Consider the following 27473-nt stretch of genomic DNA (forward strand, 5'->3'; position numbering starts at 1 on the left):
GCCTGCCAAAGAGGCTGGAACAGCTGCAATGCATGCCATGGAGCAGCCGCAATGCATGCCATGGGGGCTGGAGCAGCTGCTGGGGCTGGAGCAGCTGTTGTTTCTGCCATGGAGACTAGAGTAGTTACAATTAGTTGCTTAAATCCCCATCAGGTCCAGGAGATGAGAACAACATTCAGTATTCCTAGCAATAGGGTCAGGACCTGCACTATGGTGCTTTCAACAGACCAAAGATATTCAGAATTTCTAAAAATCCTATGTGCTTCAGTAATTAGCCCTGGGGAGAGGGGGAGGTGTGGACCCCGCCCATAGGCTGAGTCTTCGGGGGAGAAAAAAACCCTAAAGGTGCCGTTGTTGGCACTCCCTGCCAGGGACCACGCGGCTCTCAGGGGTGACACCGCCACCACCACATATACAGACCAGATTAGTTTTACGACCAGCAAGCCCATCCTATCACAAACCAGTACCATAGAGTACAATACTATGGTAACTTTAGCCCAGGTCCCAAGGAAAATAAACAGCACAACGGGAAACATACTGCAAGTAAATTAAATAACGCGGTCCTGAGACCATGGGGCAGCAACTTCAAGAGCAGAGAAATCAGCATTGTGGCCAATGATTATTGATCCAATACAATGAATACTGGCAGCAATTTTGTTCTAACCCAGTCTGGTTGGACCTGTTGTTATCTCAACCCTTACTGCCCCGCATCGGGTGTAGAAAAGGGCTGTCATGGTTTAACCCCAGCCACCAATTAAGCGCCATACAGTCACTCGCTTACTCCCTCTTACTCAGAGGGGTCAAGAGGAGAATCAGAAGGGAATATAAAACTCAAGGGTTGAGATAAGAACAGTTTAACAACTGAGATAAAATAAAAACGAAAGAACAATAATAATAATAATAACAGCAACAGTTAAAATGAAAAGGAGGAGGAAGGGGAGAGGAATGAAGTCCACAGTGGTGGAAGAAAAAGAAACTAGTGAAGCACAACACAACTGCTCACCACCTGCTGACTGATGCCCAGCCAGTCCCTGAGCAACAATCCATAACCCTGGTGACCCCCCCCCCCATTTCTATACTGATCATGAGACCCCATGGTACGGCATACCCTTTTAGCTAGTTCGAGTCAGCTGTCCTGGCTGTATCTCCTCCCAATTTCCCGTGCCCCTCCAGCTCTCCTGCTGGCAAGGCCTGAGAAACCAAAAAGTCCCCAACCACACCACTGTTCCCACACCAATCCAAAACACAACCCTGTGCTAACCACCAAGAAGAAAATTAACTCTATCCCAGCTGAAACCAGGACAGTATCTTTTACAGTATCAAGTAAAGTACTTGATACTGTATCTTTTACAGTATCAGCTTATTATTGTGTTCATTCCCTTTAAAGGCAAATGGAGTTTAAAAGATCTTGTCACCAGAAGAGGATGGGATGGGGGAGAGGCAGACCTTTTATTAAACCTTTAGAAAGATTTCTAACTCATTTTGCAAGTGAAAACAACAGAAGCCGTAAAACTCTTGCAAAGGAGAGCTGTCACTGAGATTAAGCAGATCCAAACTCTGCCATCCACTTTTCATACTTCTCCAGGTCTGCAGCAGAAACAGATTTGGATATTTTCTTCAGGGCCAGCTCGAAGTCCCCCTTGGTAACCGGTAACTGAAGCTCCTCTTTAGAAAGTGCACGAATCTCTTCTGGAGTTAAGCCATTAATACGTCGTCTCATTGCCATTAAAGAGGCATCCCTGGAAACACAGGACAATGTATGGGAGCTAATTGCTAGCAGCATGTGCTGTTAAGCCTATGAATTTTGATTGTATTCTCTTGCTAGAAACCACTGGCAGGAACACTTAAGAGAGCATTTATTTACCATAGAAGATGTGGTTCACATCTTTCTCAGCTTCCATGTTCCCAGATCACTACATTAATTCAAAGTAAAAAACACATTGGCATCAAAACCCATTTAAGCATATGGTAAATGTGCACAGATAATTAAAACTATAAAACTGAAAACCTTTTACAATGATTCATAGAGATGAAATTTTACAACTTCAGTGCAGGAAAGGGCAGGATGGGAGAGGAATGGCACTCAAAGACTTTTTTGTTGGTGTTTTTGTTTTTTTTTTTAAGTAGCCTGGATTTTGCACCTCCATCCTCTTAGATTTCAATCTTCCCTCTACCATGTAGCCCAAAAGGACAGTCAGCAAGTGTCTGGAGAGCAGCCCAGCTCTGTTGCCTACTCACACATAGTGCCTGAATCCATAAAGGGCAGAGCAGGAGGCATCAGACAGTAGTGTCACATGGGCCAGCAGGGCTGAGGCCATCGGTGCCTGTGGTTCCTCATGCTCTAGCTGCTCTGTGACTCCTCCCCAGCTTGGATGCTGCCAGCATGGCCCGCTGGCACAGAGAACACTGCTCATTTCTCATACCATGGCCCACATGCAGTTTGAAATTACATTCTCTCTTTCCCCAAGTTTTTCCCAGCAAGGGATAACACAGGCCTCAGGGAGAACAGGTAATTTAACTATTGCACTGCATGACACACCCCAGGTTTTCAAAACCATAGAGTCATTTCACAATTTCAGAAAAGCAGCAGGGGAGGATAAAAAAAAAAAAATCCCAAGCCATGTTCTTAAAGGATCAATTTCTCTTGGCAGGGATCCTGATGTTATAAGGGGACACAGACTTCCTTCCAATAAGTTTTTTCAAATACTTATCCCTCCACCAGAAAAGACTCATTTGTCAAAAAGTGAAAGAAATCATGGGAACAGAATGGAAATAAATTCAATACTAATGCTATAAACTATCTGTATCACCCTTGCACCTAGAAGATTCATGCAGAAACTAAGACAATGCTGCACTGGGGTTGTCCAAACATAGAGCATATAGATAGATGCTTCACAGAAGTACTCTGTGAAAGGTTCCTTTGCATTACAAAATTCTAACTCTTAAACTAATGGTATTAAAAAAAATTAAAAATCCAAACCTGTTTTGCACTACATTAACAAATGCAGACAAATGCAGTAAATGCAGCCAACATGAGATTTGCTCAGAGATTTTTTCTCTTCAGATTTCAGAAAACGTGACTACATCTTACAGAAAGACTCCATGGTCTTTAGACTGCTCACATGACAGTTGTGCATGGTTCCAGTAAGTAGATTTGGGCCTTCAAACATAGTCAACTGTTAGCATGGCTTCAGCTGTAGTGGGATTGCCTTTTATCACATAATGCAAATGATGACTTTCTATGCAGTTTTCTTTGCAGATTAAGGAGAATGAGATACCTGCAAACATTAGTGATGTCAGCACCAGAATAGCCTTCGGTCTTCTCAGCAATTTCTTCAAGACTGATATCAGGATCCAGTTCTATTTCCCGAAGATTAATCTTAAGTAGCTTTTCTCTGCCTTTTGCTACAACATACAAATACATGTTTGAAGACTTGTGACATTAAAATCAGATATAACACAACTTAGATATTTCAGTGAAAAGTAAAACCAAAAGGGCTTAATATAAGAAAAGGAAAGAGACAGTACAAATCATAGTGAAGTGTGCAATCTAATACAGTAAAGTATATGGCTAAAAGTAGTAAACCGGTATGCTGTAGAGCCATTTTCCAAAGTCATACATCATTAAAAATGTCTGTTATGTCTCAGGTGACAAAGCATTTGGTCACATACTACCCAAGGGCACAAAAGCACAATCCTACAAATGTCTGCTTCTTCTCACATCCCTTTGGATTCACTTGCTGTTCCAAGTGTTTGACTGCATATTATTCAGACAGTTTCATTAGAACCACAATGAGGATTCTATTAACAGAGCTTCAGACAGCGCAAACCCCTTAACAATAGGCTGAACTTTAAGCATATGTTTAAGCACTTTGCTCAGTTGGGACCCAAGAAAGCTGCTGAAGCCTGACAGAAAACAGATACATTAATACAGTAAACATATATTTACAATACAAATGTACTGGTATCACACTTTCAGACCCAGATGCAGTATGCACCCAGTGATAACCAGCTGTGTAAATGAGCATTTATGCAGCCAATTAACCATTTTTCTTGTAGAGGCGATGTGCACACGTGCATTTGGGTACATATGTTAAGCTGCCTAGGCTTCTAAGAGAGAATTCACATTTGACAGCTTTAGGCCTCAGTGTTACTCAGCACAAAGGTGGTAAAGAAGAAGATGCTTTCCTGGCTTTACTGTACAGAAAAATATACCAGCTCAGCATCTTTGTTTCCACAGCGACCAATTTTTATGACCTAGAAAAGAGGACAACCTCAACAGAAGAAGCAGCAGTAGGAAAGGTTAAGAGTCTTCAGGAAATGTCCACGCTTACGTTTTATTTATTGATGTCCCTAAATATTTTTTTTTAAATTTTGGGGAGATGGGAAATATGAAAGAAATTAGAAAGCTTCCCTCAAGCTGATTTTGTGTTCTTTGCAGAACTGTCAAGAACATGAGTTATCAATCACACACAACTGGCACTAGCTATAAAATGGGGATTTATTATTTGCAGAGCACAATGTACATATGGCACACCTGCAGAGAGCATCCTGTATCAGAGAACTCTCTTCTAATCTTTGCTATGGGGCTACAGAAGTCCTTGCAGTATTTTGAAAATGAAACATAGTAGAATACATACTTCCATCAAATTCCACAATATACAGGTGTATACATGACTATAATAACACTTTTTCAATTAAAGTGCCTGAGCACATCAGATCACACAGCACATTTATAAATGCATCATTTAGACTTGCCCAGAACAGCTCAACATTCTTATTTGCAGAATAGATGCAACAGAACATAAGACTGGAAATAAAACTGGAGTACATCTCAAATGTTGTCCAGGGGGCAATACACTGTGTCAAAACCCAGTCTGGTTTAATTAGAAACAAGAGCAAAAGCTGATAGGATTTTAGACTAATTGGTCATAAAGACAGGCATCCTTTTAGGAGCTGTTACCATCTGTAAGCTGCAAAGACAAGCTGTAGAACTATTAAGTGTCCTTATACCTGCTAAACTCAATCACAATTGCTGTCACCATGAACACGCATCTTGTTATCTGGAGTGCTCATGCAGGGAGATGAGGCATCCACTGTACCAAGAAGAAATGAAGCTATGCAAACTTCAAGTGATAGGAATCTCAAAATTAATAGGACAGGTGAATGACAGCTAGGAAAGACAACACAAACTGAGACGTCTTAGGGCAGGAAAGCAATCAGCCTGCTGCATTCTGAGTGACTCAAAGCACAGTCACAGATGCAAGCAAGCAGTGATTTACAATGAACTAAGCCTGTAAGTGAAAATTCATGGATCCACTTCTTTGCATTTGTCTGCAAGGGCACGGAGTGCATTTGCAATATTTGTGAACATGTCCAAAGGCTGCCTTTGATGATCACTCAAGGACTGACTGTTAAACATTTAAAATAATTCTAGGCTCATTAAAACTAACTCTCTTTCAAAATGTAAGAACTCATCAATGGGCTTGCAATGAAATGCCGCAGCTCTTTGTTTTTAAGCCCCCAAGCAAGTAGTAGTATTTTTTCTTTCTCTCTCTTTAAAAATAAAGCAACCCAGCCAAACAATTAACCCCTGAATTTCACTGCTCATCACAAAAACATCAAGATTCCTCTGAAATCCAACAGTCCTACCAGTAATCCTAAGATCATCCTGCAAAGGCCATTTTAAAGGAAAATGCTCGTAGCAAATTTACCTGTGGGCAAAGGTATATAAATTCTCTTCTCCAGTCTCCGTCGGAGAGCTTCATCAATATCCCATGGAAAATTTGTAGCAGCTAATACCATAACCATCTTGGAAGGGTCATCATTTTCCAGAGCACCATCTACCCCTGCAAGCACAACAGTTTAGAGCAATTTCACTCCACAGCTCTTATTGATTGAAACGCTTGCTAAGAAACACTGCACGAACAGACGTTGTAAAAGTCTGGACAGAGCTAAGCAACAGCTCTATATAGTCCTAGTGCCTCTCTCCAAAATTCCCATAGCTCAGGTGTGACAAGACCACCATTGTCACAGAGAGGGAGACAGTTCATTCTTTTGCCGAGTCAGGGGAAGGCTTTCTTTGATAGCGCTAATAACACAGTCATATGTGAGGGTAGCCCTACTAGTCCTACCGGAAGTGCTCCGTCTGTCAAATCTGGCCATAGAAGAAATAGGAATCACTCCCTGGCCTCTGAAATGAGGACTGCAAAGCCATTATCATTTTGGGGCAAAAGGCTGCCTACCCTGAGTTTACCACAACGAACCTGCACATTTGAGGACATTATAAATGGTAGCTACACAATAGCTGCAATACAGAGGTAGTTACCAAACCACTATGCCATACAATATTCCTCAGATGGTCATCCTTGTTACGTGCACCTGGACAGAAAAGGTACTAAATCCGACTAACAGGGTAATATTAGCTACCACCACAGAATACAGCAAAATCAGATCTCACAATGGCAGTCTTCAAGCTGGAGACTCCAGCAAAGGGCAGAAATTTGCTTAAATCGCATCAAAATCAAAGATCTCTATTAAACTGCACAAATCTCCATTATCTGCTTCTCCTAGAGTCTGTTGCTTAAATTTGAGTCTTCAATTTACCATCAAAATGTCTGTTTTAGAAAAAACAAAGCAGAACACCGTTTTCAGTTATCTGCCTTCAAACACTCCAAAAATACACTACTCTCAAGTTCTGCCTTATTTTTCCGCTATCCAGAAAGCCAGGTTTTCCAGATTGCTCAAGTTCTTACATTCTCACCTGTAAAGAAACAGCACCCCAGCCCCAAACTCGGATCTAAACACTTGTTACCGTCCATCTGCACAAGCAGCTCTGACTTGACTCGGCGACTCGCCTCGTGTTCATCGAACGTGCCTCTGCGGCTGCAGATGGAATCTATCTCATCAATGAAGACTGTTGTTGGAGCATAAAACCTCGCCTTTATTCAAATGAAAACATCGCTGTTAAGGCTCCAGCAGCAAGCACAGGCCCTCATCAGACCACAACCCAGTCCCACTAGACACACTACGTATCTTCCCTGCCTGTCACAAGAAAATAATTCAAAATCTTGATTTACAAACTATTTGGCGTATGCTGAATTTATACACTTTAAATTGTACTCCTTGAGTCCAGGGGTCTTTCAGTGTTGGCTGGCTTTCCTCAGCAACTGGTCTTGCAGAAGGGAAAAGGAACACAATCGCAATACAGGCACTTTTCATGTCCAGGTTTTTATGCTGGTGAAGGGTAAATATAGGGGCCAGAAGGGAGCTCAGCCTATCTTAACAGAGACAGGTTTTAACTGAGAGTATTGTAGAAGTGCAGTGAGGGTCCCAAAGAGGTGAATGACTCTTCAGTATAGGTCCACACGGGCATGTAAAGGACCACACCCACAACTGCACTGAGAGGCTTGTGTGCATCATTCAGAACAGAGACAGAATTAAAACATGTATTGCTTCCAGAATAACGGTTCCAAATCCCTTCCAGTTTCAAATCTACTTCCTATGGGCTTGTTATAACGAAATAAGAACTGGATTTCTGTCAAGGTCACAACTCTACGTTTAGTCTGGAAAATGCTACCCTGAACATGGGTGATGTCCCATCCTCAACAACAACCCAGAAAAGGATGGAAATACAAAGATGTTTTTCTAACTGGTTGACAGGGTGTCAGTTCAATGAATTCTGTGCTTCCAGCGTGCTACTGGAGGGGCAGGAAACCAAGAGACGTCCTTCCTCACCTTAGTGATCCCCAGACCACATCATCAAGGACGTACCATTTCAAACAAGAGGCGGACCAGCTTCTCAGACTCGCCTCTGTATTTAGATGTCAGGGTAGAGGAAGACACATTGAAGAATGTTGTTCCACATTCTGTAGCAACAGCTTTTGCTAGCATTGTTTTGCCAGTGCCAGGAGGACCAACCATCAGTACACCCTGAAAGGTAAAAACAAAAGTAATGATCAACAAATAAAGAAACTGCAACTGGGACTCTACACTACATCTCAATATGATCTAAGATCTGTGTTTAAATTGTTTAATAACATAATCGTCATCAGTGGAAAACAAAAGACAAAAATCCTGCTTTTGAGAACAGCATGGAAGTGTTCTGCAATTTCTTCTTATCACTCCACTGGAGTCCAAATCACAAAAGCCAGTAACTGCTGCTGCACCTATCACCTGGTAGCAGATAACAGATTTACAGCCTTGCTCTGAATCAGAGCCTGGACTTGAATTTAGGCCTTTCCCAACTCACAAGGGGCTGCACACGCAGATGAAGTCAGTGAATTCTTTTTGTAACAAAGGCTCCTTCATGAAGGAAGCTTCACAGAAACCAAAACACTTTTGCAGAAAGTTGTGTTCCCTCAGTAGAGCATTTTTCTGTAGCAAAAGATTTTGCCAAAAAATGTTTTTGAAGTGTATGTATGGATCTGGTTGATTTTTACATTTAAGTATGTATGAGAGCATTCACTGGATAGAATGGTTTGTGACACTGTTTAGTCCCTCCATCTCAGTACTTCTATGGCCATACTACTGCATCTTAGCAATTTCTGAATGAAACACATCCTCACCATGCTGTTGGATGGCAGAAGAGCACTGCTATCTCTATTTCACAGATAAGCAACCGTATATCATGTGGACTATCACTCAGTCCCACAAAAGCCTAATATGAACCTCAGTGATTATTCAGAAAGCTTTAAACTAGAAAACTGAACTACAATTGTTAAGTCCCAGGTTGGCATCCACATTATCAGACCGTCTTTCCATCTATGGTCTGTCTGAAAGCGAGAGTAAGGAGCACACATCTCTGCAGCTCAGCACATTTACCCGTCATTATGGAAGCAGGTTTTTAGCTAGACACAGTGCTCTCAGGACCCATGTTAAGACTGTAGCACTGAGAGTCATTTATCACTCTTGATAGAATTTCTAAATACAGTTATCCTTATGGATAGTCTTTCCAACACTTTCAGCAGCAGTGCTGGAGAGGGACAACATGCTGTTCCATGCCTGCATAGCACTAGAATAGGGCACTGTGATTTTAAGCATGGCACTATGAAAATGTAGTGCTCAAGCAGCTTGGGGTTTTTTTCCCTCCCAACTACAAGATCTTATTACAGGCTAACAAGTGCTTCCTAAAGTAAAGTTGTACTGTGTTGCAAGGGTAATCAAATTAACTATAATTAGAATTGCATATCATAATGTGCTTTGCAATTAATAACTTACATAAAATGCCACAGCAATAAAATATCTGTTAAATGCAAGCCACATAGCAAATTAGATTTCATCTGTTCCTCACTAAAATCTACTTCAAAAAAGCACAAAGAATGACATGGAAGAGATCTATAAAAACAAATCAACCGGGAACGCAATTATTCAAAAATGTACTATTCAAAAGCAATAGCCTCTCTGTACTCCATTTTCCATTAATTCTTAATACCTTCATTGTCATTTAACACTTAGCTAATGCAAGCTGAACATAACATCCATCGGTAAATTAAATTAGAAACATTCACACACCATCCATACAGCTAACAGTCCAACGTCACTCCTCCTCAGACTGCCCAAGGTTTCCTAAGCTCCAGAGCAAGCACGCAGAAAAAGTAAATGGACTCTTTTTCTCTCCATGAACATCCAGATATATACCATGATTTGAGTTCCTGCATAGTCATAATTGCAACTACAGCCCTGAGTGACTGGGTGAAAATTACTCAGCCTGTGATGTGCAGGTCAGAGACGACTTACTGTTCTCTCCAAGTTTCAAATGTGTTTATTTAATATTTTAAAACAAGCTGCACCTCAGTTCAAATCACACTTGACCTCTGTGTTTGACAAACTGCATTACTGCAGTACCTGGTCATACAAGGGACTAATGTCATTTTTTGGATATTTGTTTGGTCCTCCATTATTATTATGGAAGGTCAAATTCTGGTTTCAGTTACATGTACCACTCACCACCGAAACCAAAGCCCATCGCTTTACATCTCCTGTATAACTATTACAGTAAGCATTACCTTGTATGTGATACTGGTGGCATTATACATGTGCCTAACACAGGTGCAAAGCAGCCACACCAGGTATAAAGCTTAGAGAAAACCAAGCTCTCTGGGGATAATGACGATAGAAATGTCAGTTAAAAAAAAAGAAAAAGAAGAAAAAAATAACTTGGGTTCTCAGCAAAACAAAATATACATGGTTGCAAACAGAAACACACAGGATCAAGTTGCTCTTTCTCTCTGCAAACTCAGAGGCTGCCACTTACTCACCAGTTAAAATCCTTGACAAACACAAAGACTTCTTTATTCTTCCTCTAAGGCTCTGTTAATCCAAACTATTCCAATAAGAAGCTGAAATGCACCACAGGGAGTAAGTGTTTTGATGAAATCACTGCAGGGTTACTTCTTGTTGTTGTAACAATCACTAGCAGAGCAGTGGGAAGCACAGCAAGCAACCAGGCCTTCTTTGCACAAAACAGTTCAGAGAAAAAGAGTGAGCAAGCCCATGGACACTCAGAAACCCATGGCTGCAACTACACAGCACCTGTGTTGTATCAGGGAAGACAGCTGGCTCCTGCATACAAGGCACTGTCCTCTGAATGGAGGCACAAACTGTGAGGGCTGTCTTGGGAATTATTCTCAGGAGAGTCTGAACATCCAAAAACAGATTTGGCTGCCTTTTTCCTGAATTATTGTCCTGAATGCCTAGGCTCAACAAATGCCTGCTGCCACACTGATTACTGCAAGAAACAGTCTTCCCTTCAAAACTTCTCATCCTTGTAGCACAGTCAGAGGTCAACAGTGGGAAAAGATACATGCTGTTCTGTGTGAAAAATAAATTCAGGAGAGCTAGAGCTTCACAAGTCACCAGGGAAAAGGCTAACAATGAAGACTCTTCATGGACTTGTCAGAAATCGATTTGCATTTCAGACTGAAGAGAGGAAATAATCTCAGAATTTTTTCCATGTCTACAACCACCTAGTTTTCAGAGGCAACACTGCTCAGTAGGAAAAGATAATCTCATGCGAAGAGATGGAGACTGTAACTCTTTAAAAGACCAGGTGGTTGTTTCTTTAGTCACTGCCACAATACTGGGAGACAAGGCCAGTGGTACTGTTCACATTCCCTGCAGTCTGCTGAGATACCTGCCTTAAAGACCACTATGGCGACTACATCCTCTAGGCATATTAACAGGTGAAAAAAAGCAGAGCAGCTCTTCAGTTCCTTAAAAGTTTTGGAAGACTGGACAGACAGGGCTGTCATAGTCGATAATAAGGGTATGGATCAACTTTCTCTATGCCAAGAGGAAAAGAGAGTCAGCTGTTCAAAAGACACTAAAATCTCACCCATACATTTGTAACCCACGATATCCAGGCTCTGTCCAAGCTGATAGCTCAGTTAAGGTTAACTGGTAGTGACCACAAGCACTCTAAACCCCAAAGGCCATATACAGTCTGGGGCTAGGTTTGGACTGCGCCCCTGCAGCTCAGTAAAACCTCTGTGAACAGCCCTCAGGTAGCCAGCTCCCAGCTCCTGCTGTCAGCTCCCTCTTTTTCTGACTTCCCCTCTTTAATGTTTGTAGACAGAAGCCCCAAGAATGACAAGCCTTCCACTCATCAGTTCCGGCAGGGCTTTGTTCTGTAAATAAGCAGAATAATGGGGATCTAGGACTGGCTCAGGCTGGAGGAGGACAGCTTTGAGTGTCAGAGCTAAGTATAAGCCAGGGAAGTACAAGGACCAAGCAGGAAAAGACAGGGCAAGCATTAGTAACGTAAGATCCGATACATGCTGCTAAACCAGCATACTAAACACAGAAACTACTCACATCCACAGCATTCTTTACACATGCCATTGCCTTGCAGACTCAGAATAACAATTTGCAACAGTCTCTTTTCCCCAGTAATCCCTCTCAGCAACCAGAAAGACCTTTTGTGTTGTGACTAGTTATTCCCAAAACAAGTGCAAATCCATCCCACAACAAAAGCATGATACACAGAAATACTCAGCAATCTCCTCCCTCTTCCGCCTTTTCAGCTCTAAGCAAGGTCCAGATTGAGCTCACCTCTGACCCATCAGCCAGGCCAGCTCAGTCCTATATCCTTCCCGTCACCCCACTTGCAGATCATTCTCCCACTTCAAATTTCTCCCACTCCAGCAGTAACTATGCCCAGCTGCAAGCATAACTGCAAAGCTAAATCATCACTCCGACTAGCCCCCTCTCTCCTTGCTTCCTTGCACCATCCAGCCTGCACTTTGCAGTTTGAGTGAGAGACAGCTGGCACATGCAGAATAAAACACTGCCTTCCCCCGTGAAGTGTTGAGGAGTGACCACCATGATCACTCATATGTCTCATATCAATATAAGCTGTCTATTGAGCATTTCTGCTTCTGTCAATATACCCTATATGCTTGCTTACATGTACAGGCTGACATATAAAAAGTATTATAATGTCAACAAGCTATGACTAAGTAAATACAAAAGAATTATTATTTACTGTAAAGCCCACACACACTTCCAGCTGTTTCTTTCAGTGCATTTTACATGAATCATTTTGAGAGGATTTCATCAACAAATTCCTGATTTTTCCCATTTGCCTTTTTGGCCTCCTGCAACAGGCATCCACACACACTGCAGCAGCATACATACATAACTACAACTTGCCATTTACTAACACCAAATAAATTCTCACCTTCCAAGGTCTTCTGATCCCTTTGAAAAAATCAGGCATCCACATTGGAAGAACGACAGCTTCTCTTAATAATTTCTTGGCTTCTTCCAAATCTGCTATGTCATCCCTGTGCAAGATGAAGAAACTTGTATAAGATTGCTGTACAAAAATATTTCTTCTGTTTTTATACAAGAAAAACAGAAAAGCTTTTCACTTAGTACCATCTCTTTTAGCATGTCAGTATATGCCTCATGAAAGCACCCTTATAATCCTGTGACCTAAAATTGAATCCACTTTTGGAACATAGGGAAAAAAAGATTTTCAACTCAAGTTACCCAGAGCTGCTTAATTAAGAATTGTTTTGTACATGTGAACACCAAAGCAGTATCTTTAAAGCTCTCTGGTGTGTACTTTCATTTCAGCAGTACCTGTAAAGGATGTACTGCGCATAATATCAGTTAGCAACAAAAGCTTAACTGTAACCAAATTAATAAACAGTTTAAACAAAAAGACCTTGTTTTGCCTATCTGTAGAAGATTATGATGACTCTCATTTTAAGAGTTAGAAGATGGATAATTTCTCTTCTTCTCCACACTAGCAAAAACATTTCAGTTGAGAAAATCCTCATACCAATGTATGCTTGGATTCCTTGATACAATGTCCCTTTCAAGAGTTTCAACCATGTCTTTGTTGTAACCAGCTCCATCAAATTTTGGAATTTCCCCATCACTGACTTCCTGGGGTATTTTCTTTCCCTAGAAGTAAAAGTCATACAGTCTCATAAGGACATTATTCTATCAACATATCCTTTACTAGCAATACATAGCAAAATTGTCTAGTTCAGCTCTGTAGAAGCCACCCAAAGGTATCAAGCTTTAACACAGCTATCTCAGCACCATGATGGCCAGCAAAACCAACATGCCCACACTCTACATGCCACAAAGAGGCCACAAAGAGGCCCCAAACACTTGTGGTTGCTTCTACCTCAACAGCACCATGCTTCCTTCATAGATGCAGCTCAGAGTGATAAACCCCCATCCAAGTTCCTTATGTATCACCGTGGGTGGGTGGGTGGCTGGCTGGCTGGCTGGCTGGTTTTAAAGCAGCAAACCAGGCTCTCTTAGTAGTGCTAAACCACTCTTTAGAAACTGACACACTTCCCGGTCAGCTGAAGGCATGAATGCAGGAACAACCTCACAAAGCAGGCTGCTGGTCACAACTTAATTGTACATTAACTCCTAGCTGAAGACCAGAGCATCCAAAGCATATTTTGAAGATGCTATACCTGCCACACTACCTGCCAGAGCTAAACAACTGGCACCCCATCATCACGGAAAAGGAACACAAAACATTGCCTTTGATGGGGGAAAACCAAGGTTCTCTCTTCTTGTTTAATTAAAGGTTTCCTGCCCAGCAATTTCTCCTTGCTTCAGCTGCACACTGTTTCCCTCCTCTCATTCACAGGCCAGCTCCATAAACAGTTAACATGCTTTTAAAAGGTCATATTTATTTAAAGGCTGCACCAAAAGTCCTAAAGAAGCTCCCAAGTCAATCAGGCTTCTTTGATCTTCAGTAATTTCTGCAGCATGCCAATGCTTGTTCAGCAACCAAGCCACAGGCTGCCTCTGCCCCAGATGGCCCAGACTTTCTGGTTAATACTTCCACAGTGCCGTTAAGCTTATGGGAGTGAAGTAATATTTTCCCTTCGAAGCATCAGGGCTCATGCTCCTCCTCTCCCACTTCAGAAGGAAACCGCTTCCCCTCCCAGCTCAACGACAGTCTTCAGCAGTGCCTGAAAAGCAGCTGCGCTGTTTTAAAGGAGGAGGGTGTGTGCGGAGCTACTTTAGGACTCTTAACTCAGCTTCTAAACACTATCAGCAGCAGTTAAAGAATCCCAGCTGGCTGGACAAAAGCAGCCTAGGCAAAGGCAGGCTGAGAGGCAGCTGGAGACACACAAATAACCTTGCAGTAGAAAAAGAAAAAGGTAGCAATTACACCCCTCCCAGTTGCTGTTTGCCAACAAGGGAGCACAGTTTATCTTCCCACTATTTTTATTTCTTGCTTCCAACCTCTGTGTTGTGTAGTACTCGCCAATCAGTTTTTCGCAATGGAAATGAAGCTGCAAGTTGTGTTTAGACAAAAAGCTGGTGTCAAAAATGTAACAGTCTGGCATAAAAAGGAAACAGAAAAAAAAGCCCTGTAGAGTTTGGAGGATTTCAGGAGCGAGAAAATGGAATCCAAATGTAACCAGAAAAAAAGAAGGAGGGAAGGGAAAAAAAAAAAAAAAGAGACAATTAAACGAAAGGTATTCGCTTTCTGTCTTTGTTACACACTTCTCTCCTATCTCTCTGCAATGGACCAGTTTTCTTAGTGCCAGAATTTCTCCACACATCTCAAAACAAATCGGAGGGTTTCTATTTTCTGGGTGAAACAGAGCTAAGGCAGGCTTTAAAAAGCAGAAGGCAGAGCAGATCGCTGCAGCACACTGTGGAGGAGGCTGAGGCAGCAGCTCCGGCCCCGGCTCCCGAGCCCGGCCGGCAGATCCGCGCCCAGCGCGTTTGCTGTGCCTCATACGGGCGGTGAACACAACAATCTGGCAATGCGGGCGACACGGGGCCCGGCTGTGACGCTGCTCAGAGAAGCGTAAAAAAGCAGAACTAAAAGGGGAGAGAAAGGCCCGGCGGCAAGGAGGGGGCCGGCAGCACGGCGGGGCGGCCCCACCGGCAGCGGCGCCTCAGCCGCGGGGTGGCCCCGGCCCCGGTCCCGTTCCCGGCCGGCTCCTCGCCGGCTGCCTGCGGGGCCGAGCCCAGACCCGGCTGCCTGCCCCTGGGATACTGCTTTTCCTGGGACGTTTTTCCTGGGAAAGGTATTTTTCCTGCCCTGCGGCACGGCTTGCCAACAAAGAGAAGGAGAAGGGCGGCCAACTGGGAGATGTGCTTTCAGCATCACCAGGGCTAGCATTTTAGTGACACTGAATGTTTCGATTTTTTTTCCCGATTGCAGAATTAAAGCCAGATTTAAAGTATTTGCAGTTTTCACATGTAATAAGATTATTAACGGTGGTCCAACATGCAATCCTCAGTCAGCAGGTAAGTGAGTAGAAACTTGAAAAAATAATTTAAAAAAATGCCACCTGAGTCCAGGCAGCAGGACTAAGCATAATTTTTCAGTCATACCCTCATGTCTTCTTGTGGTACTACTTTCCCAAAACAGCTTTAAATAAAGCTGCTGTGATGGTTTCTCTCTAAGAAGGTATGCCAACAGAGAGAGGTATACAGGACTGCAAAAGGCTGCTTCTATTCAGTGCCCTGGGCAATCCCATCATGTAAACCTTCTCCTCAGCCAAGTTCTGACTTCGACATATTTAGAAATCTGCAGGGCTTTCCACCAGGAAGAGCTGCCAGACCTGCACTAACCCACTGGAACAAAAACCTTATTTCCAAAATGAATGTACTTCTACTCTTGTACTAAGTTCATGCATTTAGTTTCAGCAGTTGTTTCATTGATGCATCCACCACCCTGATGTACTCACAGCGTGCATGTGCTCTGCCTTCGTTTCCCAAACCAAGTTACTCTCTTGGAACACAAGCTGAACACAGTTACCCGTTCACTCTAGCAACCCATTTTTTTCTCCCTTCTAAATATTAACACATCTCTCTTGAGCATGGTTGTAGAAACGCATGCAAAATACTCCAGCTGCTGTTTCACCAGGGCCTCCTATAAAGGCATGGGTATCTCTTCTCTCTGTTGGTAGCACCTCAATAAACTGGGCCTGGGGTTTCATTTACACTCATTTCCATGGCTATATCATACTGCCACCTCACACTCAACCTCAGACAGATCAATCACACAGGATAACTCTGGTGGCTGCAATGACCAGAACTGGGTCCTGAAGACATCTTGCTTTCCTGCAGGCTCTTCTCACTACACACAGACACCAAAAACTGCCAGATGCACTCTCTGCCCCTTGCTGCCAGAGCCCCTGGCTGTGCCTTGCTCCAGCAGCCAGCCCTTCCCATCACTTCCAGGAAAAGGTGCTGTGCCCAATGAAAGTTCAGCCTGATCCGATTTCTGCTGGTCTGTCCAAATCTTTCTTCTCCTCCACTGCTGAGCTCCCAGCTTCTAGCAGAAATTCTTGTACCATCCAAGTATGCACAGCCTACAGCTCTGCACTGCTGAACATTATTCCATTTCCATGATTTCAGCACAGAGTCATTCAATTCTTCCTTTACAACAGCGTCATTCGCCTCTTCTGGTGATGGCGCTCCCCAATTTGGTGTCATCAGCAAATTTAATTAGCACATGCCTCTTTTTTTGTGCCAGGGTCATTAATTTAAATGTAAAACTAGAGTCAATCTCTAGTCTGGAGGAAATCCATAAATGATTTGCCAGTTGACTGATACTTTTTCTTTCAGCACCACTTGTTTACATTCCCCTTATTGCCTAATTCCCCCCCACTCTACAATTCTTCTACACCACACAATCACTAGATTAAGTAATTCCTTCCCATGTGGCATCCAGGTAGATTAATTTCTTTCTCTAAGACATTAACTATGACACTAAAGAAAGTGCTGGCAAAGGCAACATCTTTGCTTAAGAAAAACTATTTCACTTTATTCCGCCTTCCATCCTAAGTCTTTAACTTTTCATTTAACTTTAAATTTAACTTACAGCCTCAAGCTTCACCAGGGGAGGTTTAGATTGGATATTGGGAAAAATTTCTTCACCGAAAGGGTTGTCAAGCATTAGAACAGGCTGCCCAGGGAGGTGGTGGAATCACCATCCCTGAAGGCATTTAAAAAACGCGTAGATGTCATGCTTAGGGACATGGTTTAGTGGTGGACTTGCCAGTTCTAGGTTAATGGTTGGACTTGATGATCTTAACAGTCTTTTCCAATCTAAATGATTGCATGATTCTATGATTCTATCCATTCTAAATTTGTTGTAAAACCCTGCACACTGTTTAGATAAAATTAACATCTCGTTGCCTGGATCTCTTTTCCTTTCCCCTTCTAAATAGAGGCGTGGTCAACCCAACTTACCATTCACATGAGACAACAGCAGACTGACCCAATAAATTTTACTGGAAATCTCTGCTCCCAACCCTGCAATTTCACCTACCCGTTCTTTCAGCATTCTCAGATGGAGATTATGCAGCCTTCTGGACCCAGTGCATGGAGGTCTGTGCTTCCACCTAATGCATCTACCTCATCTCACATCTGATGATGCACATTGGAATAATCAAGCAAATTTTTTTTTTTTTAAGTCATATCTTCATTAATTTTAATATGCAATTCACAGATATGGCAGCAAAGCCCTTGGCTATTTCATATCCTTCACAGTATTTACTGTCCTCATCCACTGACAATCTAAAATAATCTAAAGAATACTCCTAAAAATCTAGTGCTTAGATATGGTATTATGCAATTTCTAAAAGACATACAGGTAGCATGCATGCTGCCTCTTTAAGCTGAACTATTGAACAGAAGCTAGAATTCTTGGCAATAATCCAGCAGAAGATAGCCTGAGAACAACACTAATAATTTCCAGTGGAACTAAGAAGGAAGAAACACTTGAAAGCACTATTTTTAAAAAAGAAACACATAAATACAAGGGTTTAGTGGATAAACACTATCCAGTGGGCTGCAGTTCAAAATTATTTTATATAGCACTACAAAAGGTCATTTTACAGGCATAGTCACGTTAAAACACCTTGTCCCAAGATGGTTACTGTCTGTGATTCTATGATATGTTCTGGGGAGAAGAAACAGTGAAAGAAGGCATTTGCCTCAAGTGAGGCAAAACACTTCTAAAACATACATACTATATTTGTATTTATCTTGAAAAAATATCACACAAAAATATGCATTGTGATATTATAGCCAGGACAGCATACAACCTATTACACTGCAATCAACATCTTAAGAAATAGGTAAGTCATCCAAGTTCATTACATGTTCTAAGCAATCTTAGCCAAGTACCCAAACCCAAGAACTACAGAGCTGAAACATTTACTACAAGGAAAGTGGTTCTTAGCGTGAAGCTTCAGGTTTGCCCTATTGTTTTTAATAGAACATGAGGAGTTACCGAACCTCTTTGGTTCAACATGGTAGGCTACAGATGTAAGCTTCTTGCAGCTTTAAATTCAGAAATTGAAGAACATAAGCACTTGCAATCTAAGAAAGGATAAAACTGAAAGGGAAGTTAAACCCACTTTCATGCCTGTGTGTAAAATACAGAAAGTTGCATTAACTTCTTTCACTTCCCACGCCTGGCTGCTTCCTCTTTCATTCAAAATTTTCTTCAAAGGAAAATCATGGATCCCTTACAAGAATCCTCATATAACACATGAGAATTTGTGACCTGGGTTGATTTTTGCATACATACCCCAGACAAAGAAAATAAAATAACGACCAAGTAGCTAGACAAAGGGGAAGACAAGAGCACGCGTATTGGTATCTTTTTGAAGAGTAGACATATTTTCCTCCTGCCACCTAGTGACCAATTTATTCAGATCAGAGTAGTGTTTAAAATGTACCATATTAAATAGAACACCTTCATGACACTTCCTCCATCTCACAGCAATAGTGCTGCTAATCACATTATTCCCAGAGACAAGTATTGTACAAGTCATGTTGTTGTGGGCTCCCTATAGTAAAGCTCTATAATGCTCGTCAGCAGAAAGCTTCAAGAGCCGAGTTCGCCCTCATTAGAGCTAAGACTTTAAACGGTGCCTTACACAAGCACATCTGGTGAACCTGTCACACACCACAACTCCAATTCCCCATGTAGCTGGCAGAACTGTAAATAATTTCACAAATCTTCACAAGCTTTTTATCACTTGCAGGATGCACACTTGTTATTTTAAATCTTATTGATCCCGGGTAGAGAGATTTCTACAATGCTTGATCTGTGCTGTCACTCAGTAGCACTGCTGAAAATGTGCCTGGTCCTAACTACTGATAGTAATAAGGGTTGAAATTACTTAATACTTTTCCTGTGTATCAGAAAAGCAATTCATGATAGAAAAAGCGTATCTTTGAGCTCTTTCTGTGCTGTGAAGAAGTAACCTGTAATAGAAAGGCCATGAAGGGACTAACCAAATTAATTTGGAAAAAAACTGGCCTAAATATTTTCTTATTCATCTATCCAGATCTGTATAATACTGTGTGCCCCATAGGAAGGGGTTTCTCCTATCTGTCTCTTGAGAAAGTAAAGCTGCTTCAGTACAATCTTGACTTGTATCATTTATACTACAGATTCCTTGGGTTCCTCTCACTGACTCCACAGTTACATTTAAAACTGCAAGTGTCTCAGAAACAACAATTTGCATGCAGGTAATTTTTCAGCCACAAAACAGTCCTGCCTTTAACAACACTACTTGATACTGATTTACTGTTTCTCCTTTTCCTTCACTTCAGCACTGCTTCTTTTTCATGGGTCTTCACAGGAAAGAATCCCCAATTTATTCTGATTTATGTCATTCTTTTTATTTCAAAACAAAGCCTTTCCAAGAAGTATCTTCCTAAACATTATAATAAAACTGAAGAAAAGGAAAGCTGCTACAAGTTTGCTTTTACTACGTTTCTCTCATGTAGTTTTTAAATATCTAACTTCAGATAATCTGGCACAGACTTATCTAGCATCAATGCATTTACAGAACTGTCCTAGACTTCTAGGCACACCCAAATTTTACTATTGCATGGCAGAGGCAATGGTACTGTGGAACTCCATAATGCTTAAAGTGTAGAGAAGGGCACTGGTCTCACTTTGCAATTTTTACATGGAAATCTTTACAAAAAACTTGGATTCCTTTTTTTCTTTTTCTTTTAAAAAAAAGAGGTGAGGAAGAAGGAGGTGAGCCTGACTAACACTGACAGATCACAGTCAAGTCCATGGTCTAACTGAGATAGTAACACCCATCCCCCCCAGCAACAGGCTACCATGCTTCCTCCCCATCCAAAAATATCAAATCAAGACAGCAAAAATACAGAACTTTCCATAATTTGGTGTCCTTATTACTAAATATCCCCATGATACATGCTTTGTCCATGAGGCAAGAGGAAAGCACGAAGTTTTCTTGCACAGGATTATTGTGGCTTTTTATTATTACCTGGATTAAATAACTAAAACTAAGAATGCTTCCCTTTGCCACTGACTGCACCATAACTCCTCCCCACCACATTCTTTCCCACTTCTTACCTTGTCATCTCTTCCTCTAGCTCTAGATTCCCTTTCGCGGCTGCCTGCAGCCTTTTCACCCTTGGATACTGCGTGTGCTCTTCCCACAGGCCCACGGGGCTGCAGTCCTGGTGATTCTTTCCTCAAAGGTTTTACATCTCGGTTGGAACGTTTTATCTGAGGTGGAGCCCTAACAACAAGCAAACACAACAAAAATATGCTAAAAACAGTAAAAAAAGAGCAACATTAAGAAGGAAGGATTCTACAATTTCATTAATTTCCTTAGTGCATTATTAAAAAAATTATTAAAAAAAGCTGAGAAGCCCCTAATTCTTGTCTCTCTGTATCTGCAAACCCAACAACATATTTCTGGTTCTGTCTGACACTCAAAAAGAAAAAAATACAAATGGGAAAAAAACATTTCAACAGTGGAAAAAGAGAAAATTAACAATACTATTAAATCAGTACTCCTAACCAATCTTACAACAAACCAATACACACGTAATGGAAGAGGAAATAATTTAGTAAAAGTCTTCAAATTCCTTCTGACTCAAAACCAGGAGACTGTATTAGGCTGCATTCATATACACAGGTACTACATACACAACTAGATGACATCCCTGGTTAAAAACAAACAAAAAAACCCTAACCAACAACAACAACAAGAAAAAAGCTGGCTAATAGCTTTGCTAGGTCCCAAAACAGAGGAGGGAGAATTTTAACACAATCCTCCTTCCTCTGACTTCATTCCCCTGTGTTAAAATGTCAAAACATTAAAACTGTATAGAAAGCAAAAGCAAACAGAGCCGAACTGCAACCACCTATACTTGTGTGCATCATCCCACAATGTCTGAGAACTCAGCAGTGGCACAAGGAGAAAGAATGTGGTTTTACAATGAGATGTCATAGTCATTTTGCTCTAGGGGTTGGAGTTGTAATATAGAACTATAAATGGCCAAGAATGTCACCTAGCTTTAATTAGTGTCCCCTATTAATTCTCCTACTGATTCTTGCTTTGAGTAATTCAAACTTTGCTAACTCCAAAAACAGTTTCCAGGAATACGGCTTAAAAAAGAGTACATACTTAAACACACTGCTGGATAAAACTGCTACACTTTGCCTTGTATACTTTTTCATCAAACTTAACAGCATAGAATAGCAGCTAATTTTCCTTACTTATTTGCACAAAATTTAAATTTCAGCTTAAAAGAGGGAATAAACTATTGGGGCTTTACCTCTATGAAAGATACAAGAATAAATAAGTCTTGCACTTCACATAATATTAACAGAAAAATTCTGATAATAATTTCTACCATTCAAAAAAGTAATCAGTGTTAATGTTATTTTACACTTACATTCTTACAGTTTTTTGAAAAGTGAAGATCCATTTGTTTGATAATCATAAAGCACATAAATTTACAAATAAACTCAGCATTTCTTTCTGTTAACCAAGATCTCTCATTTTACTTTATTCCTTTGCTTATGTGAGTACAAACACTAAAATTCTTTGGTATTATAATATTAGAAAAATGTTGGTGTGATAAAGGTTGCAATTGTTTTTAAATCAGATTTGTTGTTTTCAGCAACCTGTGTCAGGCTCTGTTGGGGTGAAAATAGGGATTTCAGAAAATGCAGAAGCATCTATTTTGAGGAAACTATTAGCTAACTAAGATTACCTTAAAGATGGTTATAGAAGAGAAACACCATGTGTAACAGAACGTGTTCAGCAATAAACCTAAGCAATGGATTAAACACAGGTCATGTTATCTGTAGCTAGGGAGTGATTTCTAACCACCATGTCCTTTCAGGATCCTTTGGTTCTTGCTTCTTACTGACTCCTCAGCCACCACTGAATTTAACTGCACAAATAAACTGAAATGGAAAAATTTTCTCCCTACACATGAGAAAGGCAACTGTCACCAAAAGCCCACTTACTTCTCCAGCAGACTCTAGTTCCAGGCACTTAGCAAGTCACTCCTACAAGAGTGGAGGAGTGACTTTCTTTAGAACTTCAGCAATAAATGTGACTGTTGTTTAATTACTTTTTTCCCCAATGTATTAATTCTTTATTACAAATGACTAAGGGGTAAATGAAATGTGATTTTCCTGTTACAAATGCATTCAAAAAGAACATAAAATTATGGCAACCTAACTTTATTCCACCCACTCTGCTTAAGCCTCTCTTTACCTGTGTTCAGCTGGAACAGGAGGGGGCCAAACAGCAGGATCTCTAAAAGGCTCATCTTGACAGGATACAGGGGTATCTGCAGGTCCGTCCATTTTAAAACTCTCTAAAGTGGAGACAATGCTCTTAACTTGCTCATATTCTTCAATTAACTCTTGTTGGACCTTGAGAAATGCATACATTATTTAAAAATTGTTACCATTCAAACTTTTTTTTTTTAATCATAAAACTAACTCAAAACATACACTGCCCTCAAAAGCAGGGACTCCCAAGCCTTTCCTTTCACAAACCCCAGACGTATCAGGCTGACAATAGGTCTTTAACAGCATAAATAACTGAATCTCTGTAGAGTTCATCTTCCTGCTTGTCAGTGTCATAACCAGACAGAGGGATCACTCTTCCATAACAGGTGCTGATGCTGATTTACGTGTGCATATTGACATGTATGCACACAAACACATACTTTTGCCTAGTAAGGGTGCTGTTGGCAGATCTTTTAACATATTTGCTACTATTCTGGCATAAAAGAACTTCTCTGATCACGGTTTCCAAGGTCCTAATTATAAAACTGGCTAAATAATTAAAATATAATATTACAAAATTAGCTTTGTGAGGGGCAATGTCACCTAAGCACAAGTCAATCTTTCATGGATTGCAAAGATAAGAACAGAAATTGGGAACCTTAACACCATATAGCGTAAGTTCAAATGATAAGTACACTAAGTAAAATAAAAATGAGAGGAAATTATGTCTCAGAACAGGTTGCAGAATTATGCAGCTGAATTTTATACTTCAAGTTTCTACTGCCACTAGTGAGGGAATTAGAACTACTGCAATAATTTCAAGAGTATTCATTTGATACTTGTCATTTCAATTTTATTCCATGAAGCCTAGGAAAAACAAAACCTGTGTAGAAATTTGCTAAATTTTAAGTGATATGGCTTGTTACAAGCTCAAGTTTTGTATGCTAAGGTCACTGGTTCTTAGTACACACCAGCAGCAAAAAACTGCATTATACATTCTTCTTAGAAGCACAAGCTTTCAGTGCATTAGCTTACGATGTGCTAGGATTCACCTGAGTGCACTTGTATTGCATCTTACCAGTCATCTGGTCATCACCTATCACTCAGTGATGCCTTCCATCCTGTGGATCAACCTCCGTGCTTATGTTGGTTTTTACTTGCTTGAGGGTTGGTGTTGGTGCACAGCTGAAACTAATTAATGCATTGCTGTGCATGTCACTAAATCAGTATCGGCACTCTGCAGCTAGGATTACCTTAGGCCAGCGTGAATCTTGCCTGTTACAAGCTTGTAGCTGGAGCTAGGGACATCCTGAACCTTTCCACCCACTGGAAAGGCACATAGGCTCTAAAAGCTCTCATGAAGAAACACTACAGTCAGGGTATTTGCAGGCTGCCACTAGGCACACTACTGAGTGAAGGCTACAACTAACAGACACTGCAAGGCTGAATCAAAAGCCAGGATCTGAAGTCAGCTTACAAGAAAGCCAAGGAAAGATACCAGGCACCCAGCTGTGTTCATGTCATGTGTCCATGTGAAAAAGAGCTGGGAGAAATACTGCCTGGGAAGGCTTCAACCAAACTTCACTTTGTGGCCCAGGAAGGCAACTGAGGACAGCATCAACAGATGTCAACAATTCAGCCTGAAATCCAGACTCTCTTTACTGTGCAGATTCTGAGTAATCAAGAGGATCAAGAGTATGGAGGTCTGCAAATCCAGCCTGTCTGCTGAGGTTATAACAGCAGCAAATCAGGAAACTAGCAGTACACAGCATCACACCTTATGACTGTTCTTCTGAATGGTGCTTACTGGTGAAAAGATGTGGCCACTAGCCTGAAATCTTCCTGTCTCCCTGTGTGTCTGGAAATGAATTGCACTGAGCACACACAGAGTGCTGTGTCTTGTCAGCACACTTTCAGAAGCATGCCTCTTCCAGCCTGATTTTCACCTGCTCATTTCATTTGTCTCTCACACTCTCATTTCCCCTCTCAGAATGGCATCTTTCCCTACCCGCCCCGCTCCACATATTCAAAGCAGCAACAACAACCCCTCAATTTTGGTGGGGCAACTTCAAGACTGAAAGCACTATCTGACATAACTGTTTGGTGGGTAAGGTATATAAAAGAATGAATGATCAAATCAACAGTACTCTGTAATGAACACACATCACCTCTTTCCGGAAGCTACATTTCTCCTAAAGTACTACCAGGTACATCCCCCAGCAATGTATCATTCTGCTCTGGGGAATTTTCCCACTACAAGGACAAATCAGGAGACTTCAGCAGCACAAAGAAATTCTTCTCTGCTTTGAAACCTTGCTTAAGAAGAAGAATATACGTCACTGTTGTCAGCAAGATACCAGTAGGGATAGAGGCAAAGTGAAGGGTAAATCTCCAAGGCCCTGCACGGTTCTTGCAATACTGCATTTACTGCACCAGAAGCTCTACGTGCACCTGTACAAAAGGAGCCTTAGGTATAGGAAAAACTTGATTATTTCACAGGGCAAAGCAGCCTTCTTGCAGATGGGATAGCTCTGCTTTCCAAAGACATAGGATATCCAGCTCAGACAGGATTGCTCCTGCCCTGCTTTGCTGTCTGCTTTCTCATCACACAATCAGCAAACACATCCCCCATGCAAGAACTTCCAGCTGAGTTACAAATGTGATTGACTACTAACTTGGTTACTTCAAACTGTCTAACATGCATCCCTCCTGTACAAAAATAAATCCAGCTGAACAGCTGCTGTGAGGTACAAAGGAATGATACAACATAAATCCTCCAGGGCACTGCTCCATGAGAGACAGCCACTTCCTACTCCAGTGCTCCAGGAATACAGACAAGATTCCTCCTACCAGCCTTCCAACACATGCGAAAAAATTGGTGGAAAGCAATTTGCTAGCACTGAGGACCAGAGTGCTGTCATTCAGCTCTCTGGACCAGCAAGGAGGATTGTGATATAGTGAGCCTTAGATGACTTGGAAGCTGAAAGAGACAAACAGCTGCTGGCCATCTCTTAGCCAGACCTGAGCCTGACCTGAAAAACAACCCCTTACTGCTTAGTCAGTACCCGGCAAACCAACCAACAACAACCCCTCTATGCACTCAAACAACAGGACTACAAAGGAAAACCAGCTGATAAATTCCTAGAGGCCTTAAAGAAACCAAGTAAGATGAAACAGGTGCAGAAAGAGTTTCTTGCAGTTGAGAAACAACCCAGATGCGAGCCAAGAAGGGCTGTGGTATAATTACAGAGGTGACTGAGCAGCATCTTTGAGCTATCAGTGCTACTCTGAAGCAACCTCAGAAGGCTGCAAACAGGAAAATCACTGGACTCACCCAGTCTTTCTGCCCCCCCATCACACACTTTCCCTGGGTGCCAGAGCCCTCACTGGGGCCCAGCTCAGGTTGCAGAGAACCTTAAGAAAGCTTTTAGGTTATTCATGTTTAAGCAGTTTCAGTAGATAGCATAGGCTGAATTAGCAGCTCATCATTGCCAAATAGAAAGATCTTGCTTCTCCTCACTTATTCTACCCAACCACACTCTACCTCTGCTCTTCTGGATTCAATTCTGGCATCTCAATACAGTAAGCCAGCTTGATAAAATGGCATAAAATTAGTCTAGGAGGGTAAAAAGAACTAAAGGACACTCTTGATGGGTTAGCAAGCCGCACTAGCTTGCTACTCTGTGATCAGGTGAACCCCAAGACAAAGAATAGCAGGGTGCAGCGGAGGGAGAAAAGCTGGTGCAGCTGCAGGGGAGACTAGATGGGGAAGAGCTTGGCCTCTCTGGGCACAGCAGGATGTTAACTGGGTTCAGCTACCATGTGAAACTGCCTTTTCCCCTGAGCCATGCTGGTATACCAGCCACCCCTACCTGCCACATCACCTCGTCCATAGAAGCAGCACCATGGGCACTGCGCGATGTTGGAAAGCCTGATAAAAAGCCTTTCAGTCCAAGGGGTGGTCCCACATCTTTGTTTTGACATTCTAGCCCTAAGGATTTACAGTAATGAATCAGAAAACACATCCTACCATAGGGGCTTAAAACACAGTAACCAAGAACTGAGTTCACTCTTAGTGCCTGTTCCAAAACCCATGACAGGGAGTTCCTTTGTATTTCACAATCCAGCAACCATTGCACCTTTGGCATCACCAGCTTTCATTTGCTACACCAGAGCTTATACTCCTACACAACTTCCCATAGCAATAAGCATGGGTATTTGTACCTTTGTAAATATAAATGTGTGAGGGTTTTTTTTAATATATCATGCAGGAATAAAACCAATCAAGTTTCTGTAAAAGTGTTTTCCAAACTTGAAATTACTGCCTGCAACTAGTATTAGTTATTCAACAAGCTCCATTTTTAAAAAGTGAAAATAATGATTCCCTAAACCATACCCAAAATGGATGCCCTGTAACCCAATCTGA

At 41.6% G+C, this 27473-nt stretch overlaps 1 protein-coding gene across 10 annotated transcripts in view; it reads right to left on the bottom strand.

Moving 5' to 3' along the window:
- Positions 1-1345: 1345 nt before the first annotated feature.
- Positions 1346-27473, bottom strand: part of KATNAL1 (katanin catalytic subunit A1 like 1) — a 38610-nt gene continuing 12482 nt past the window's right edge. For 5 of the 10 annotated variants that reach the window (XM_056327181.1, XM_056327178.1, XM_056327180.1 and 2 more), the window contains 9 exons: positions 23028-23188; positions 20861-21029; positions 13289-13413; positions 12680-12785; positions 7774-7932; positions 6815-6941; positions 5715-5849; positions 3279-3405; positions 1346-1739 (listed from right to left, as the gene is read on the bottom strand). In XM_056327181.1, the coding sequence (XP_056183156.1) occupies positions 1541-1739; positions 3279-3405; positions 5715-5849; positions 6815-6941; positions 7774-7932; positions 12680-12785; positions 13289-13413; positions 20861-21029; positions 23028-23188 (1308 nt within the window). In that variant the 3' untranslated portion in view covers positions 1346-1540. Of the gene's footprint in view, positions 1740-3278; positions 3406-5714; positions 5850-6814; positions 6942-7773; positions 7933-12679; positions 12786-13288; positions 13414-20860; positions 21030-23027; positions 23189-26919; positions 27010-27473 lie in introns of those variants that run through there. The other 5 variants (XM_056327187.1, XM_056327184.1, XM_056327186.1 and 2 more) reach the window with 2 other exon arrangements.

The sequence above is a fragment of the Falco biarmicus genome, chromosome 2, assembly GCF_023638135.1.
Source record: "Falco biarmicus isolate bFalBia1 chromosome 2, bFalBia1.pri, whole genome shotgun sequence".
NCBI lineage: Eukaryota > Metazoa > Chordata > Aves > Falconiformes > Falconidae > Falco > Falco biarmicus.